The sequence below is a fragment of the Saccopteryx bilineata genome, chromosome 5 (genome assembly GCF_036850765.1).
Source record: "Saccopteryx bilineata isolate mSacBil1 chromosome 5, mSacBil1_pri_phased_curated, whole genome shotgun sequence".
Classification (NCBI taxonomy): Eukaryota; Metazoa; Chordata; class Mammalia; order Chiroptera; family Emballonuridae; genus Saccopteryx; species Saccopteryx bilineata.
This window is the reverse complement of record NC_089494.1, coordinates 66365144-66383605: the sequence shown is the minus strand read 5'-3', so window position 1 is coordinate 66383605 and position 18462 is coordinate 66365144. Positions and strand designations below refer to the sequence as shown.

Genomic DNA, 18462 nt, shown 5'->3' with positions numbered 1-18462 from the left:
ATTTTAATTCTGTTTCACTTGGCTGAGTTAAGACATGTTCATGCTGTTTTGTTTCAGAACATGTGAGATCTGTGGGAGGACTCTTCCTGCACTACCTCCTCTGACCCTCTCTCCTGCTGTAACCTGCTGTGTCCAGCCTCCGGGTTTTTCTTTTCCTCATCCTCCATTTCTTTCTCCTCTTCCTCCTCCTCTTCTACTTCAGGCTCATCCTTCATTCCCATTAAAGTTTGAGGGAGTTCAGGATGCTTGGGGGGTAACTTCCCTACTATTCCAGTTTTTAATTTGAATTTGCTTCTTCCTTTCATGGCACCAAAGAGAGGTAATATAAGCTTTTTAACTTTGTTTTCAGCATCTGTAGTCTGACTGTCAGTCTTTTTTTAGTTCTGGAATCTTTGCTGGCTTTACAGTTCTTATCAACCCTTTGAATCTCTGTTGTTTCCTCAGTTTAAAGTTCTCAGGTGAAATTTCTTTTGGGACACACTGTCTGATGTAATCACTGGTTTTATTTCTAACATGATCTCATCTCAAATTTCCTGAGATGGTGACTCTGGTAGAGCTTTGCTTGAGGCTTTCATTCTCACTGAAATTTCAGAGTTACTTTTAGCATCATTTAACTTTGCAACCTGTGATTTGAAGTCCTTGACTTCTCATTAATCTTCCCAACTTTCTTCATTCAGTAAAGACGCTTCTCAAGCAGGCCATTCCAATCAAGAAATATGTCATCATCACTATCATAAAAGTCCATCTTCCCAGTTCTTGGCCGCTTTCCTTTTCTGAGATACCGCCTCCTGCTGCAGGAGGATCTCAAAGTATTGAGGATTTGACAAGCTTCCAGTGAGCACTAGATCATTGCTTCTGTTTCTCTCCTGAATGAATGGCCTCAGCCACCAGTTGTTTTCTGTGAATCATCCACAGGTAATCTTACCCTGCAGAGTCAAGTGCTTTGTCCCTGTTCATCAAATTCATATTCTAATTATTCTCCTTCTTGGTTAAAAAAAACCTGGAAGAGCCTCTTTTGGATGCTTTATATAAAAGACCTCTCTCTCCAGCTGAAACTCAAACAACGGGGTTCTCTCTAGCCTCCCCCTCTACAGCATCTTCTTCTATTCCCTGGGTGCAGCCCATTTCATCATCTCCCTTTCAGTGGTATCCATTTCCTCATATTCATCTGAGTCTTCTTCTAGCATCATTTTCTCCAACCTCATTTGTTGCTTCTTGTGCAATTGCATTACTGTCAACTCGGATTCTGCCTCTTGGTCTTCCTCTAGTTCCTGAAGAAGAAAGAGCCAGTTTTACCACATAAGTATAGAACACGCCTGCTGTGGACTTGGCAATAGGTGCAGGGTGGGATGCGGGTTCTGTTAAGAGGTATGCTGTGGGTGCTTCCCAGATCAAGAAGGTAGAAGCCAGGCCGATGGCTGTCACATTCTCCATTGGGGCCGGATGCCCCATGCTGCAGCATGACGTGGTACCTAGACACTGAAGGATGCTCCAGGCATGTCACAGACAGCTCCTGAAAAGGCAGCAGCTGGTCCCTTACAAGCTATGGGTGCCGAGTATTGTGCTGCCCTTCAGGGTCTATAGGTTTGGACTGTGGTAGAGTTCCCTCCCAACCCCTCTGCCAATGTTGACTCTTGATAAGGGGAAGAGTCCGGCCAAGGCGCTTGGGAGCAGGAGCCACTGTGGTGGGCCACCTGCAATATTCTTTCTTGATTTCTGTGCTTTTGTTCAAGCTAGCCCCTTTTTGGCATGTGCTCTCTCATTCTTTCTGCTTAGTCCAGTGCTTCTTTTACATGAAAATCATGTGGGAAGCTTTAAAATTCATGTGCTTAAGCCCCATTGTCAGAGATTTTGATTTAATTGATGTGCAGTAGGATCTCAGCAGTGATTCTAACCAGTGTGAAGAACCATGAGTGTTAGCTTTTCTAAAATTCTACTCATAAGAATCATCTGATATGTAATCTGCTCATTTAACTTCTTCTAGTCAGATTTGTGATTTCAGTCCCAGTGTTTTTATAATACCCTGTTTGATCTCCACTATAGCATTTAGCAAAAAACTGTCATATAGTATGGGGTTTGTTTGTTCATTCATTCAAAAATATTTACTGGATGCTGTTTTGTGCTAGATACTACCTAGATTCTTGGGGTTTTGATGTTGAACCAAATAGATGTGATTCTTCCCCTCATGGAGCAGTTTGATAGGGGAGATAGACACTAAGTAAACACATAGATTTATTTTGTAAACTTTAGAGGATAATAACAGATTGCTATGATGGTAATGAATATGGAGATTAATTAGATTTGAGGACCCGGGAAGACCTTTTTGAAGGAAGAATATGAAAGAGCTAGTTTATGAATAATAAACAGGGGTTAGTGGGGGTAGTAGGAGAGATAGACTGGAATAGCCACTGATTGATCCTGGACCCACAGAGTGGAACATGGAATTGGAGAGACTGGCAGAGATAAGATGATTAAAGCAGGTCCTTATAGATCATGTTAATGAACCTTGAATTTAATTTTAAGAAGGAATCAGTGAAGATTTTATATTGATTTTTTTTGTTTGTTTTTGAGACAGAGAGAGACAGAAGGGGAGAGAGGGAGGAGATGAGAAGCATCAACTTGTAGTTGCTTCCCTTCAGTTGTTCATTGATTGTTTCTCCTAAGTGCCTTGACTGGAGGACTCAAACTGAGCCAGTGACCCCTTGCTCAAGCCAGTGACCTTGGGCTCAAGTCAGTGTGACCTTGGGCTTCAAGCCAGTGGCCTTTGGACTCAAGCCAGCAACATTGGGATCATGTTGATGATCCTGTGCTCAAGCTGACAAAGCCCGCACTCAAGCCCATGGGCCTGCACTCAAGCCACCGACCTTGGGGTTTTGAATCTGGGACCTGAGCATCCTGGGTCAGCTCTATCCACTGCACCACCACCAGTCAGGCCAGTGAAGACTTTTAAACAGAGGTTTGATGTGATCAGTTTTACTTTTAAAAGATCATTGTAGTTGTTGGGAATATCTACATGATTGAGGAGAGTGTGGGGAACATCAGACAAGAAGCTCATAAACCAGTTAAGATGCTGTGATAACAGTCTAGTTAGGAAACTCAGATTTGAAATTCAAGGTGTATTCAAGATGCCTTTTAGATGTTGAAGTTGTGTTTTGGAGTTACAAACAGTAGACTTAGTGATGGGATGTATGTTGTTGATGAGTGAGAAAGACTTGGGGTAACTTATGTACAGAGATAGAAAAGATTGATAAAAAATTAGGTTTAGAGAGGTTATAGTTAGTTTTAGATGCTAAGTTTGGGATGCCTATGAAACATCCACGTGGGAATAGTGAATAGGCAGTTGGAATATATGAGATGGAATGAGTCGGGATATATGGCTATATGAGTCTTGTGTTCAAAAGAGAAGTCTGAACTAAGGTATACATTTTAGACCCTTGGGAATGTAGATGATATTTATCATTGGCAATGGGATGAGATAAAGTAGGAAGAGAAGAGCAATGGGCCTTGAAGAAAGAACTTAACATTTAGATATGGAGAGAAAGGAGAAACACCAGATTTCAGTATCATGTAAGCCAACAGAATTCAATGATTTAGGAGGGTGGGTAGGATGTTGATATGAAATAAAGACGTTATTTTAGGAGTATTATTCTGCACCTGTTTTGAGGATGAATTTGGATTATGAAGCTGGGGTTATGTAATAGCAAGAAATCATTGTTTTCAGGCAGTAGTTTATTTTTTAGCTTTGAAAGCCAAGATTGCAATGTATTCTGTTAACCTTCGAAGTGAGAGAAGAGAGAGAAAACAAGCTCACATTGATCTGGTAGTACCTGAAAGAGTAGTTTCTCAGTTATTGGAATTTCTAGTTCCTAGATAAAATGTTCTTCTGAGCACTTTCAGTATGCCAGACATTGTTCTTTACTTTTTATGTTATATTCTTTTTTTTTTTTTTTTTTTTAAACGCTTCACGAATTTGTGGGTCATCCTTGTGCAGGGGCCATGCTAATCTTCTCTGTATTGTTTTAGTATATGTGCTGCCGAAGCGAGCACTTATGTTATATTCTTATTTAATCCTCATTATATCTCATATGAAGTAAATATATCATTCTTTTATAGGTTAAATAATTTGTCTATGTCACACAGCTACAAATCAAAGCCGAGTTTGAAAACAAATCCATTTGATTTTAGAACCAGTGGTCTTAACCACTTTATTATAATTGTTTCATAAGAAAGAAAATCTTTAGCAGTAGTGTTGTCAGGTTTATAAATGTAAATTAGAGGAAATACAATTATTTAAAGTAAAATGCTATTTTTTGTGTTTATATTCCATAAGTATTAAATTGAGAACTAAAGAATTAGCAATCAAAAAGGGAACTTCAACTAATAGCTTATTTGTATGGTTGCCTTGGGTTCTGTTCAGTTCTTTTTTTTTTATAAATAAATTTTTATTTTAATGGGGTGACATCAATAAATCAGGGTACATATATTCAAAGAAAACATGTCTAGGTTATCTTGTCATTCAATTCTGTTGCATACCCATCACCCAAAGAGATTGTCCTCCGTCACCTTCTATCTAGTTTTCTTTGTACCCCTCCCCCTCCCCCTCCTTCCCTCCTTCCCTCCTTCCCTCCCCCCGCCCCCCATAACCACCACACTCTTGTCCATGTCTCTTAGTCTCGTTTTTATGTCCCACCAATGTATGGAATCCTGCAGTTCTTGTTTTTTTTTTCTGATATACTTATTTCACTCCGTATAATGTTATCAAGATCTCATCATTTTGTTGTAAGTGATCCGATGTCATCATTTCTTATGGCTGAATAGTATACCATGGTGTATATGTGCCACATCTTCTTTATTTAGTCTTCTATTTTTTTTTTATAGTGATTAAAGCCTTTAAGCAAACTCTTGGCCAATACAGCAAGAATCCATAAAAGAGTAGTGTCCTTAACATGTTCACCAAGTTCAAGTTGGCCCCAACACCATGCCAAATCCCTGAAAAATGCAACCCAACCCCAGTTCAGTCTGTTAGGAGCTGTCACAAGGAGCAGGAGTCCAGACAAGTCCACAGCCAGGAAGAGTCCGCATGGCACTGGAATTGTTGTCACAATTCTATACTTTGCAGCTCATGTCCAAGTCCCAATGACTGCTGCTTCTAGCTGGTAATGATTCAGGTAGACTGGAAAAGCCATCTGCAGCATGTGTGGAGATGGAGCTTCTGTTCTCCTCTGCCTGGAGAGATGAGACCAGGTTGCTTTTCCCTGGAGCTCTGTGACTGTGGCTTGGTAAAGAGAACCTTGGGATACACTAAGCTGGGTGGCAAAGGTAGATTCATAATAGAAGTTGGCAAAAGGGGAAAGGAGAGCTCTAAATTAGGAGTAGGTCCCAGCCTGAAATATGAGTGGGGCATTGAGGTAGGAGGAGTAAAGGAAACACTATATATTAAAGCAGCAGAAAATAGGACTATCAACACCCACAACAGAGATCTTCAAGGGAAGAATAAAAAACCTGACTATTCAGGCAAGACATAGTTAAGTGGCCCTTGTGCAAATGAGATCAGTTTACCTGCTTCTTGGAAGAAATACCCTAGGCTCGTCCACAGTGTCATAGATGGGGCCGACGGCCCTGGGCACCTTCAGCCTTCAGTGGCTAACCCCAGCATTCTGGGCAAGGTTAGGTCATAGGTGGCTGGAGCAGGGCTGGAAGAGACTGAACTCTCCCTTAGAGGAGCGAGGGGGAAGCCTACCTTCCAGTGTTCCTGTTTCCTCACAGCAGAGGCATGTAAGTCTGGCAGGCTTTAGCTCAATGACCTTCCTTTCCACTATTGAAGCAGGACCCAGATGGCATCCTATGAGACCCCTTTGGGGCGTTGGGGCCTTTAAGGGCATATCCTAAAAGCTGGTAGTTCCTCTGATCTCTATTGGGCTTTTTCTGCCTCTAGTTATCTTAAAAGCCATGCTCAGAAGATCTCGCTGCGGGGTTTGAGGATCCCCATCCGCCTATATAAATCTTTTCCATATATCTGGAACTATTTGAAAAAACCAAACAAAACAGTGTTATTAGCTGGATCAAATAAAGAAGGTAGTAGTTTGCAGGCGGAAAAGATTTGGCATCTCCTGTTGATCAGCATTCAAAAGAAATTAAAACAAATTTTTTTTTTAAAGTAAAAAGCATGATATGGTAGACCTGTAGGAGTTCCAGGATATGACTACCCCCTTTAAAATTTTTTTTTTTTAAATTGACCTTAAAATATTTGCTGGGTACACTTTAGTAATACCTTAACTTTAAAGATTGTAAGAATGACAAAATACAGTAAATGCTTTTGCTCCATATGCAGGAGCATTGTCAGTTTAACCAGTTTAGGAAATCCAATAATAGAACAATGCATACAGACAATGAGCTATAACATGCTTAGCAGCCTCTCCTGTTCTGACAGAGGTTACTATAAATCCAGAATATGTATCCACTGTAACGTGGACATAGGACTGTTTGTCAAATGAAGGTATATGAGTAACATCCATTTGCCAAAGTTATCCTGGTAGGGGTCCTTGAAGGTTAACTCCAAATGAAGGGGCAGATTGTAGTATAGGACCCCTTGGACAGAATTTCCCAGTCTGCCGTGCTGCTTCCCGAGAAAGTTGAAACTGTTTACACAGAGCTGCAGCGTTCTGGTGATGAATAGTATGAGACTGAATTGATCGATCTGTCATGGTTGCTCCAAATAATTTTCTTTTGGGTATCTTGATCAACAAGGGCATTCCTAGGCCCTGGCTGGTTGGCTCAGTGGTAGAGCATCAGCCTGGTGTGCAGGATTCCCAGGTTCGATTCCCAGCCAGAGCACACAGAAGAAGCGCCCATCTGCCTCTCCACCCCTCCCCCTCTCCTTCCTCTCTGTCTCTCTCTTCCCCTCCCACAGCCAAGGCTCCACCGGAGCAAAGCCCCCTGGGCGCTAAGGATGGCCCTGTGGCCTCTGCCTCAGGCATTAGAATGGCTCTAGTTGCAACAGAGCAACACCCCAGATGGGCAGAGCATTCCCCCTTGGTAGGCGTGCCGGGTGGATCCTGGTAGGGCGCATGTGGGAGTCTGTCTGACTACCTCCCCATTTCTAACTTTAGAAAAATACACACACACACACACACACACACACACACACACACACACACAAAGAAAGAAAAGAAAAAAGAAAAAGAAAAAGAAAAAAGAGGAAAAGAAAAAAAAAAAAAGGACATTCCCTTGTGCTAAAGCTCCAGGGAGCATGGAGTGAGCTCGAGTATGTCCTATAAAACATGGAGCTCTATGTTGACATACAAGTCTTTGAAGAAGGAGCACTGCTGAAATAGTTCATCAGCATTTGTCCCTAAGACAGCAGTCTTTATAGTGGAAACACCATAAGTAAATATTTGCTGTCTGTATGTAGATTAAAGTAGGAATATGGCAAATGCTGAAAAGCCATGATCATGGCATGTAATTCTAGACTTTGAACTGATTTTAAGTTGACAGTTTCAGTATAAAGTTGTCCATTGATTTGCAAGAGCGATTTGCCATTTAGTGGAAGTTTCCCAGAGCCATTGTTGTTGATCCTTTGAAAAATGGAACAACAATAATTTTGAGGCTCAAAACCTATAAGCTGTAAGGGTCGCCTATGCCCCTGTATAATCTAAGAGGCAACAAGATCAAAATATGGAAGTGTATTACATGGGCTATTAGATGGTTCAATGTGCCCAAGCTGTAGCTGCTCTTCTACCAATTGAGCAGCTGCCCTAAGTTTCTCCTGAGAAAAGATCCATTGGTCTACCATACAGGATTATCTGATTTCCAAGTAATTGGGTCTGCACAATGCATTATTGAGGTAGCAGGAGCTACCAAAGCCCCTATGCTAAATTTTGATATCCTAATCCACACCTTCTGGTATTGGGTGCCACTTCTATGGGGGTGATAATTCCCTGTTCTTTCCCTTGACCCTTGGTGGGCAAAAATCCCCGATCAAGCATCTGAGTACTGATTACACCATTAGGACTGACAAGCAACACTCCCATATTTTTCAAATCATCTCTACCTCACAAATTAATTGGCCATCCAGGGAGCACATAAGGCTTAAAAAATCCAGAATGACCTTCTTAATCTTCCCAATGTAGAAAACTAGAACTTTGTTGAGGGGATTTACTCTGTCCTATACCTTGTAATTCTGTGGCTGCTGCATGAGTGGGCCAGGAAGGAGGCCAATGTAGCTTAGCAATAACAGATACATCAGCTCCAGTATCTAAAAGTCCTTTTAATTTATGCTCATGTATTGTTAGTTCCATTTCAGGGCGTTCCTGACCAATTTTTTAAAAATCCAATTGGCAAAATCAGAGGAGCCAAATCACCAATTTGCTTGGGGCCTCTTTTGCAGGATGTGGCCTGAGAAGCAGAGTTAGCATCCTTATACTATTCTTCTAATTGTCTGAATTAGCCGTGGACACATTCTTTTTTTTTAGGTTAATTTTGATGGGGTGACATTGATAAAATTGTCTTCTGTCACCTTCTAACTGGTTTTCTTTGTGCCCCTCCCCTCCCCCAACCCCCTCCCTCTCCTCCCCCCACACTGTAACCCCAACATGTTGTCCATTTCTCTGAGTCTCATTTTTATGTCCCACCTATGTATGGAATCATATAGTTCTTAATTCTTTCTGATTTACTTATTTCGCTCAGTATAATGTTATCAAGGCCCATCCATGTTGTTGTAAAAGATCCGATGTCATCATTTCTTATGGCTGAGTAGTATTCCATAGTGTGTGTGTGTGTGTGTGTGTGTGTGTGTATACACACACACACCAAAGCTTTTTAATCCACTCGTCCTCTGATGGACACTTGGGCTGTTTCCAGATCTTTGCTATTGTGAACAATGCTGCCATAAACATGGGGGTGCATATCTTCTTTTTAAACAGTGCTATGGTGTTCTTGGGGTATATTCCTAACAGTGGTATAGCTGGGTCAAAAGGCAGTTCGATTTTTAATTTCTTTTTTTTTTTTTAATATTTTTTAATTTATTTTTATTTTATTTATTCATTTATAGAAAGGAGAGAGAGGGAGAGGAGAGAGAAAGAGAGAGAGAGAGAGAAGGGGGGAGGAGCTGGAAGCATCAACTCCCATATGTGCCTTGACCAGGCAAGCCCAGGGTTTCGAACCGGCGACCTCAGCATTTCCAGGTCGACGCTTTATCCACTGCGCCACCACAGGTCAGGCCGATTTTTAATTTCTTGAGGAATCTCCATACTGTTTTCCACAGTGGCTGCACCAGTCTGCATTCACACCAGCAGTGCAGGTGGGTTCCCTTTCTCCACATCCTCGCCAGCACTTATTCTGTGTTATTTTATTGATGAGCGCCATTCTGACTGGTGTGAGGTGATATCTCATTGTGGTTTTAATTTGCATTTCTCTAATGATTAGTGATGTTGAGCATTTCTTCATATGCGTATTGGCCATCTGTGTGTCCTCTTTGGAGAAGTATCTATTCATTTCTTTTGCCTATTTTTGGATTGGATTGTTTGTCTTCCTGGTATTAAGTTTTACAAGTTCTTTATAAATGTTGGTTATTAACCCCTTATCAGACGTATTGTCAAATATATTCTCCCATTGTGTAGTTTGTCTTTTTATTCTGTTTTTTTTTTGTCTTTAGCTGTGCAGAGCTTTTTAGTTTGATAAAGTCAGATTTATCTGTCTTTTATTTCACTTGCCTGTGGAGACAAATCGGCAAATTTATTGCTGCGAGAGATGTCAGAGAGCTTACTGCCTATGTTTTCTTCTAAGATTCTTATGGTTTCACGGCTTACATTTAAGTCTTTTATCTATTTTGATTTTATTTTTGTGAATGGTGTAAGTTGGTGGTCTAGTTTCATTTTTTTGCAGGTACCTGTCCAGTTTTCCGAACACCATTTGTTGAGGAGGCTGTCTTTACTCCAATGTATGCTCTTATCTCCTTTGTCAAATATCAGTTGTTGATAAAAGTCTGGGTTTATTTCTGGGTTCTCAGTTCTGTTCCATTTATCTATTTGCCTGTTCTTATGCCAGTACCATGCTGTTTTGAGTACAATGGCCTTATAATATAACTTGATATCCGAAAGTGTGATACCTCCCGCTTTATTCTTCTTTTTCAAGATTGCTGAGGCTATTCGTGTTCTCTTTTGGTTCCATATAAATTTTTGGAATATGTGTTCTATATCTTTGAAGTAAATCATTGATATTTTAATCAATATTGCATTGAATATATAAATTGCTTTGGATAATATAGACATTTTAATGATGTTTATTCTTCCTAACCATGAGCACGGTATATGCCTCCACTTGTTCGTATCTTCCTTGATAAACATTTCTTTTATCAATGTTTTATAATTTTCTGAGTACAAGTCTTTAATCTCCCTGGTTAAATTTATTCCTAGATACTCAATTTTTTTGGTTGCAATGGGGATTGATTCCATGATTTCTCTTTCTGACAGTTCATTGTTAGTATATAAAAATGCCTCTGATTTCTGAGTATTGATTTTATATCCTGCCACCTTGCCGAATTCATTTATCAGGTCTAGTTTTTTGACTGAGACTTATTTCTGTATACAATATCATATCATCTGCAAATAATGATAGTTTTACTTCTTCTTTTCCAATTTGGATGCCTTTTATTTCTTTTTCTTGTCTGATTGCTGTGTCTAGGACTTCCAGAACTATGTTGAGTAAGAGTGGTGAAAGGGGGCACCCCTGCCTTGTTACTGATATTAAAGGGATTGCTTTTAATTTTTGCCCATTGAGTATTATATTGGCTGTGGGTTTGTCATAGATGGCCTTTATCATGTTGAGGTATGTTCCCTGTACTCCCACTTTGCTGAGAGTTTTGATCATAAATGGGTGCTGGATTTTATCAAATGCTTTTTCTGCATCTATTGAAATTATCATGTGGTTTTTCTCTTTCCTTTTGTTTATGTGATGAATCACATTGATTGATTTGTGAATATTGTACCAGCCTTGCCTCCCAAGAATAAATCCCACTTGATCATGGTGTATGATTTTTTCCATATATTGCTGGATCCGGTTTGCTAATATTCAGTTGAGTATTTTTGCATCTAAATTCATCAGGGATATTGGCCTATAATTTTCTTTCTTTGTGTTGTCTTTGCCTGGTTTGGAATCAGAATTATGCTCGCCTCATAAAAGGAGCTTGGAAGTCTTCCTTCCTCTTGAATTTTTTGAAATAGCTTGAGAAGGATAGGAGTTAGTTCTTCATTGAATATTTGGTAGAATTCACTTGTGAAGCCATCAGGCCCAGGACTTTTCTTTTTGGGGGGTTTTTTGATAGCTGTTTCAATCTCATTTGTTGTAATTGGTCTGTTTAGGTTTTCTGATTCTTCCAGATTGATTTTTGGAAGATTATATGTTTCAAGGAATTTGTCCATTTCATCTAGGTTGTCTAGTTTTTTGACATACAGTTCTTCATAGTATTTTCTTACAATATTTTGTATTTCTGTTGTGTCAGTTGTTATTTCTCCACTCTCGTTTCTAATTTTATTTATTTGAGTCCTCTCTCTTTTTTTCTTGGTGATTCTGGTTAAAGGTTCATCGATCTTGTTTACCTTTTCAAAGAACCAGCTCCTGGTTTCATTGATCCTCTGTATTGTTTCTTTAGCCTCTATGTCATTTATTTCTGCTCTGATCTTTATTATTTCCTTCCTTCTACTAGCTCTGGGCTTTACTTGCATTCTTTTTCTAGTTCTTTTAGATGTAGGGTCAAGTTGTTTATTTGAGCTTTTTCTAGCTTCTTGAGGTATGCCTGTAAGCTATAAACTTCCCTCTCAGTACTGCTTTTGCTGTGTCCCATAAATTTTTTTGTGTGTGTGTCCCATAAATTTTGAGTTGATGTATGCTCATTATCGTTTGTTTCTAGGAATTTTTTAATTTCTTCTTTGATCTCATTGTTTACCCATTTGTTATTTAATAACATGCTATTTAGTTTTCAAGTATTTGAGTATTTTTCAGTTTTTCTGTTGTGGTTGATTTCTAGTTTAATGCAATTGTGATCAAAGAAAGTGCTTGATATGATTTCAATCTTCTTAAATTTGTTGAGACCACTTTTGTGCCCTAACATGTGGTGTATTCTAGAGAATGTACCATGAGTGCTTGAAAAGAATGTATATTCTGCTGCTTTAGGGTGAAATGTTCTGAAGATATCTATTAAATCGAGTTGATCTAATATATCCTTTAAGTCTGCTGTTTCTTTGTTATTTTTCTTTCTTGAGGATCTATCTAATGATGTTAATGGGGTATTGAAATTCCCTACTATTATAGTATTGCTGTTGATCTCACCCTTTAAGTCCATCAAAGTCTGCTTTATATATTTAGGTGCTCCTATATTAGGTGCGTAGATATTTATAATGCTTATATCTTCCTTTTGGATTGCTCCCTTTATCATTATGTAGTGACCTTCTTTATCTCTAACTATGGTCTTTGTTTTAAAGTTCATTTTGTCTGATATAAGTATTGCTACCCCAGCTTTTTTTTAATTTTCATTTGCGTGAAATATTTTTTTCCATCCTTTTATCTTCAGTCGGTGTGCATCTTTTGATTTAAGGTGTGTCTCTTGTAGACAGCATATGTGTGGGTCATGTTTTCTTATCCATGCAGCTACCCTATTCTTTGATTGAATCATTTAATCCATTTACATTTAAGGTTATTATTGATATGTAATTGTTTATTGCCATTTTATTCTTTAAAACTGTATTCCTCTTTTGCTATATTCTTTTTCTTCTTTGATCTGTTTACAACAGGTCCCTTAGCATTTCTTGCAGCTTTGGTTTGGTTGCAGTGAATTCCTTAATTTTTTTTTTCTGTAAAGCTTTTTATTTCTCTTTCAATTTTAAATGATAGCCTTGCTGGATAAAGTAGTCTTGGTTGTAGGCTCTTGTTCTGCATTACCTTGAATATTTCTTGCCATTCCCTTCTGGCCTCAAGTGTTTCTGTTGAGAAGTCAGAAGTCATCCTTATGGGGGCTCCTTTGTAGGTGATAGTCTTTTTTTCTCTAGCAGCTTTTAATATTTTCTCTTTATCACTTAGCTTTGGTATTTTAATTATGATGTGTCTTGGTGTTGGTTTCTTTGGGTTTCTCCTTAATGGAGTTCTCTGTGCTTCCTGAACATGTGAGATGTTTTCCTGCCTTAATTGGGGGAATTTTTCCGCTATAATATGTTTGAACAAAGTCTCTATCCCTTGTTCTTTCTCTTCTTCTTCAGGAACTCTTATGATGCGGATGTTATTTCTCTTCATGTTGTCACAGAGCTCTCTTAGAGTTTCCTCAGACTTTTTGAATCTCTTTTCTTTTTTCTGCTCTGCTTCTGTGCCTTTATTTATCGTGTCCTCTAAGTCACTGATTCGATTCTCTGCTTCATCCATCCTGCTTTTAATTCCTTCCATTGTATTCTTTATTTCAGATATTGTATTTGTCATTTCTGACTGATTCTTTTTTTATTATTTCAATGTCCTTTTTTATATTTGTTATCTCTTTATTTAGGTTTTTGTAATGGCCATCTATGATTGTTCTAATATCTTTGAGCATCCTAACAATCGTTATTTTAAACTCTGCATCTGGTAATTTGGTTATATCTGATTCACTTAGGTCCTTTTCTGGGGATTTCTCTTGGTTTATTTGTTTTGTATTTCTCTGCCTCCGCATTTTCTCTTCACGGGAGTGGCTGTGATCATGTGCTCAGGTGCACAAGCGTTGGTGGCCTTGGCCTTTGCCCCGCCCCCATGTGTGACGTTATGCTCGGTCCTGAGGGCACTGGCGAGCACCTTTGCTCAGCTGCCGGTCTCCGCCTGTTTCTGGACTTTCGCCCGGCCCTTGCAGGAGGAGCCCGCTCGTGGAACGGCTGCTAGCCTTGGCTCTACCAGCCAGGCAGGACTGCGTGTCCACGCTCAGCTCAGTAGCGGAACTCCGCCTGTTCTGGGCTTTTGGCTACACCCCTGCGGGAGGAGCCGGCTCCCAATTCAGACCACAAGCCTGGGTTGCACGGGCGGGGCAAGGCCATGCTCCTGCGCCCTTGCACAGGGGCTGGTCTCCACCCTTTCTGGGGTTCCCGCCCTTCTCCCACAGGCTAGATTACAGGCTGCCAGCAGCTGGACTTGACCTCTTTTACACGGCCCAGTCTCCCCAGCCGGGCAAGACTGAGCTCACACCTGAGCCCAGTGGTGACCAGCCGGCTTCCGCCCCTGCCTACAGAACTGCTCCTCCATATCCCGCCGCCGCCTGCCCTCCGGTGAGCCCTGAGCCGCGTGGGTGCGGGCACTGCAGCTCAGACCCTAACACTCACTACTGTAGTCCCAAAAGCTCCTTCCTTCTAAGCAACTCTGCTCTGAGTGCCGCGGGGGAGCTTGTTTGGCTGCTCTCCTGCTTCCCTTTGCTGGTATTGCTGTTTCCAGGGGAAATATTCACTTCAGATTTGGGGCGTGACTCGTCCCAGGGGTTAGGGTGGCTATCTCCCCAAATGTTTCTCCCTGTGCCTCCTAAATTACACTCTCTTCCTGCTACTCTGGTACTCTCCTCTCTCCCTGACCCCCAGAGCCCCGGGTGAGTGGTTGTGAGAGAGGTGGTCTGCGTGGTCCCTTTAAGAAGAATCCTGGGTCTGAGAAATCAGACTCTTTCTCACAAACAGTATCCTGACTTGTTTCCAGCTAAATACTGTCCTTATGCCTCTTCTAGGCTCTGGGGCTGCAGGCTGGGGCTTTGTTCCTGGGGCTCAGGACCTTCCTTTCTCTGCTAAACTCATTTCCCGCCATGCGAGTCTCTCCCGGCTGCCGTTTGCTCTGGGGAGTTGGGCAGCCCTCTCTGCGTTTCCGCTTTTCCTACCAGTTTCGGTGTGGCTTCTTCAGTGTTCCTTGGTTGAAGAGTCCTCTTAGTTTAGTCCAAAGTTGGTTTTTCCAGATGATAGTTCTTAAAATTAGTTTGTAATCCACTTTGGTTCTGGGAGGTGGATGTTGGTACGTCCGCCTACTCCGGCGCCATCTTGTCTTCCCCTCTGTTCAGTTCTTGAAAATGGTAAGAGCCAGTTAAATAAGTAATACTAGACTGATTAATAATAGAATGGCTAAAGGATGGCTCATTGCCCGAACATTATTAATTTTTGCTTTTGAACAGAATAAAGAAGCTATAATATCTTCATCTAGTGTGAACTTTGGGTTACTGCAGACTTGACAGAATTTGAGTTTGGCCATGTCTCTTTGGAATACTTTACTTGTCATATGTAGTACTAGAATATGGCACAGAGCATTTTACAAACATTATTTCATTGGCTTCTTCATAACAGCATTAGGAGGTAGGTAGTATTAATTCCCATATTTACATATGGAGAAATGGAGACTCATAAAATTTTAGTTATTTGCTGAAGAGAATAATACTAGCAAGTAGTTAGCATGCATACTGAATTTTTTTGGGTGGGTGTGTTAGTGGTGGGGAGATGGGAGAGAGATGATCTAAACAGATTTTTAAATATGCTGTATTTAGGAATGGAATTAATTGCCACCTTTTGAAAGAGTCTTGATACCCACTTTTTAAATTGTTCTCCAGAAGGATTGAGTCAGTTTATACTGGTGTCAAGAAGGTATAATGTTATTCCTTTGCCCAAGACCTTGATAAAATGGGAGAACATTTGGTTTTAGAAAGTTTCTTTATTCATTATTTATCTGCCAGTTTAGTTTGGTTATGACAGATTATTTATGGTAACTTGTGAGTACTATTACATTTTCTTTTTCTGTAGACGTAAGGAATAGATTGTGTAAAATTATTTCATAAAGATAAATCTTATATGGGATAGATAAAACTAGGGTGACTATTGGAAAGAAAACTAAATATGTGATATTTGGTATGGACAGTATCAGAAATAGGTGGAGGTAGGAGTGAACTTACATAGTAATATCAGGGAAGAATTAATGGGCCCTGGAGACTGAGCAGGGTGAAGGAGAAGTCAACAATGAATGTGGAACTTAGCTTTCTTTAAAGGCCCAGAGTAATTTACGTATGTAAAACATATTTACATATATATTTAAAATTCACATAACATAAATTCATCATTTTAAGCTTTTTAAAGTATACAATTTAAGTAGTTTATAGTATATTCACAAAATTGTATGACCATAACCACTAATTCCAGAACATTTTCATTACCTGCTCCCCCCCACCCCCGCCCCTACCCAAGAAACCTCATATCTCTCAATTTTCACCTCTTTTCACCCCCTGGAAACCACTGATCTCTCTTCTGTCTGTATGAATTTACCTAATTTGGACATTTCATATAAATGGAATTCTACAATATTTGGCTTTTTGTGTCTGGCTTTTTTCACTTAGCATAATGTTTTCATGGTCAACTGTGTTGCAGCATGTATTAATCAGTACTTCATTTTTTTTTATGGATGAGTGGTATTCCATCATATAGCTATATCAATTTTAATTTCTATTTATGGGTTGATTACATTTTTTTGGCTACTATGAATAAGGCTTCCGGGAACATTTGTATACAAGTTTTTGTGTGAATATATATGCTTTTTTCTTTTTTTTAATTCAGTGAGAGGAGGGGAGGCAGAGACTCTTGCATGTGCCCTGACTAGGATCCACCCAGCAAGCCCACTAAGTGGTGATGCTCTGCCCATCTGGAGTGTTGCTCTGTTGCTCAGCAACTGAGCTCTTCTTTGCGCCTGAGGCAGAGGCCATTGAGCCATCCTTAGCGCCCAGGGCCAGCTTGTGCCAATTGAGCCTTGCCTGCAGGAGGTGAAGAGAAAGCGAGAGAGAAGGGGAGGTGGAGGGGTGGAGAAGCAGATGGTTGCTCTGTGTGCCCTGACCCGGAATCAAACCTGGAGCATCCACATGCTGGGCCAATACTCTACCACTGAGCAAACCAGCTAGGGCCATATTTATACTTTTAATTCTTTTGTGAGAATTACTTGGTAGTCCTGAGAATTTCAGTTTCTACATTTCTATTGCAAGCAGAGATATTCAGAGGTACTTACAGTAGTCATATGTTCTACTCTTTTATTATTATTATTATGTATTATTATTTTCTTCTTTTCCAAGTGAGAGAAGGGGAGATAGACTCCCAAATGCACCCCGACCAAGATCCACTTGGCAGCCCCCGTCTGGGGCCAATGCTCTGCCCATCTGGGGCCATGCTCACAACCAAGCTATTTTTAGTGCCTGAGGCAGAGGCTCCATTGAGCCATCCTCAACACTTGGGGCCAGTGCAATTGAACCAATCAAGCCATGGCAGTGGGAGAGGAAGAAAGAGAAAGAAGGGGGAGGGATGGAGAAGTAGATGATCACGTCTCCTGTGTGCCCTGACTGGGAATCAAACCTGGGACATCCACATGCTGGGTTGATGCTCTACCACTGAGCCAACTGGCCAGGGCCTATTTTTTTATATTATAGCCATATATATGTAACAAAAAATTCTTTAACCTTTTTTAAGTGACTAGGTTAATGACATTCACAACATTGTGCAAGCATGATCACTGTCCATTTCCAGAACATTTTATTATCCCAAAAGAAACTCTGTACCTATTAAACAATAACAGTAGGGAACTTATATTTTTGAGATGTCTTGAAAGGAACCTGCATTATATCACACAAATCTATTTCTTCTTTGATTCATTTTAAAAATATATAACAGGTAGCTGATTATTTAATTTTCATACTTGTTAATGATTGCTACAATTAGTTTGTGAAAGGACGATTTCTTGAAATGGCAAATGCAGTTTTTTTTTGGGGGGGGTATTTTTCTGAAGTTGGAAACGGGGAGGCAGTCAGACAGACTCCTGCATGTGCCCGACCGGGATTCACCCGGCATGCTCACCAGGGGGCGATGCTCTGCCCATCTGGGGCATTGCTCTGCCACAACCAGAGCCATTCTAGCGCCTAAGGCAGAGGCCATAGAGCCATCCTCAGCGCCTGGGCCAACTTTTCTCCAATGGAGCCTTGGCTGCGGGAGGGGAAGAGAGAGACAGAGAGGAGGGAGAGAGGGAGGGGTGGAGAAGCAGATGGGCGCCTCTCCTGTGTGCCCTGGCCGGGAATTGAACCTGGGACTCCTGCGCGCCAGGCCAACGCTCTACCACTGAGCCAATCAGCCAGGGCCAGCAAATACAGTTATTTTGAAAAAATATTTTACCGTTATATATACAATGCATACAACTTTTTTATGTATTGCATATAATTTGAAGTTGTAAATACACACACACACACACACACACATATATATATATATACTGAAAATTTATGTAACTTACTATTTTAGGAAACTCAAGAATATACTCGAAATGTTGTTAGATACTGCCTTGAAGCTCTTCAAGACTGGTTTGATGCTATTAACTTTGTAGATGAGGTATGTATATTTTTGATATGTGTAAAAGCATTTACAAAAAGAACTGTAGATTTCATTTAACATTGAAAATAGTGAATACCTTTTC

General features: G+C 40.3%; 1 protein-coding gene and 2 pseudogenes across 1 annotated transcript in view; 1 reads left to right on the top strand and 2 right to left on the bottom strand.

The window, feature by feature from the left end:
- The window catches only part of UBR3 (ubiquitin protein ligase E3 component n-recognin 3), a 240891-nt gene that overhangs the window by 102242 nt on the left and 120187 nt on the right, over positions 1–18462 (top strand). The window contains exon 11 of the mRNA XM_066233324.1: positions 18291–18377. Within this exon, the coding sequence (XP_066089421.1) occupies positions 18291–18377 (87 nt within the window). The remainder of the gene's footprint in view (positions 1–18290; positions 18378–18462) is intronic.
- LOC136337935 (kanadaptin-like) lies at positions 847–14247 on the bottom strand (annotated as a pseudogene).
- LOC136307111 (U6 spliceosomal RNA) lies at positions 3947–4047 on the bottom strand (annotated as a pseudogene).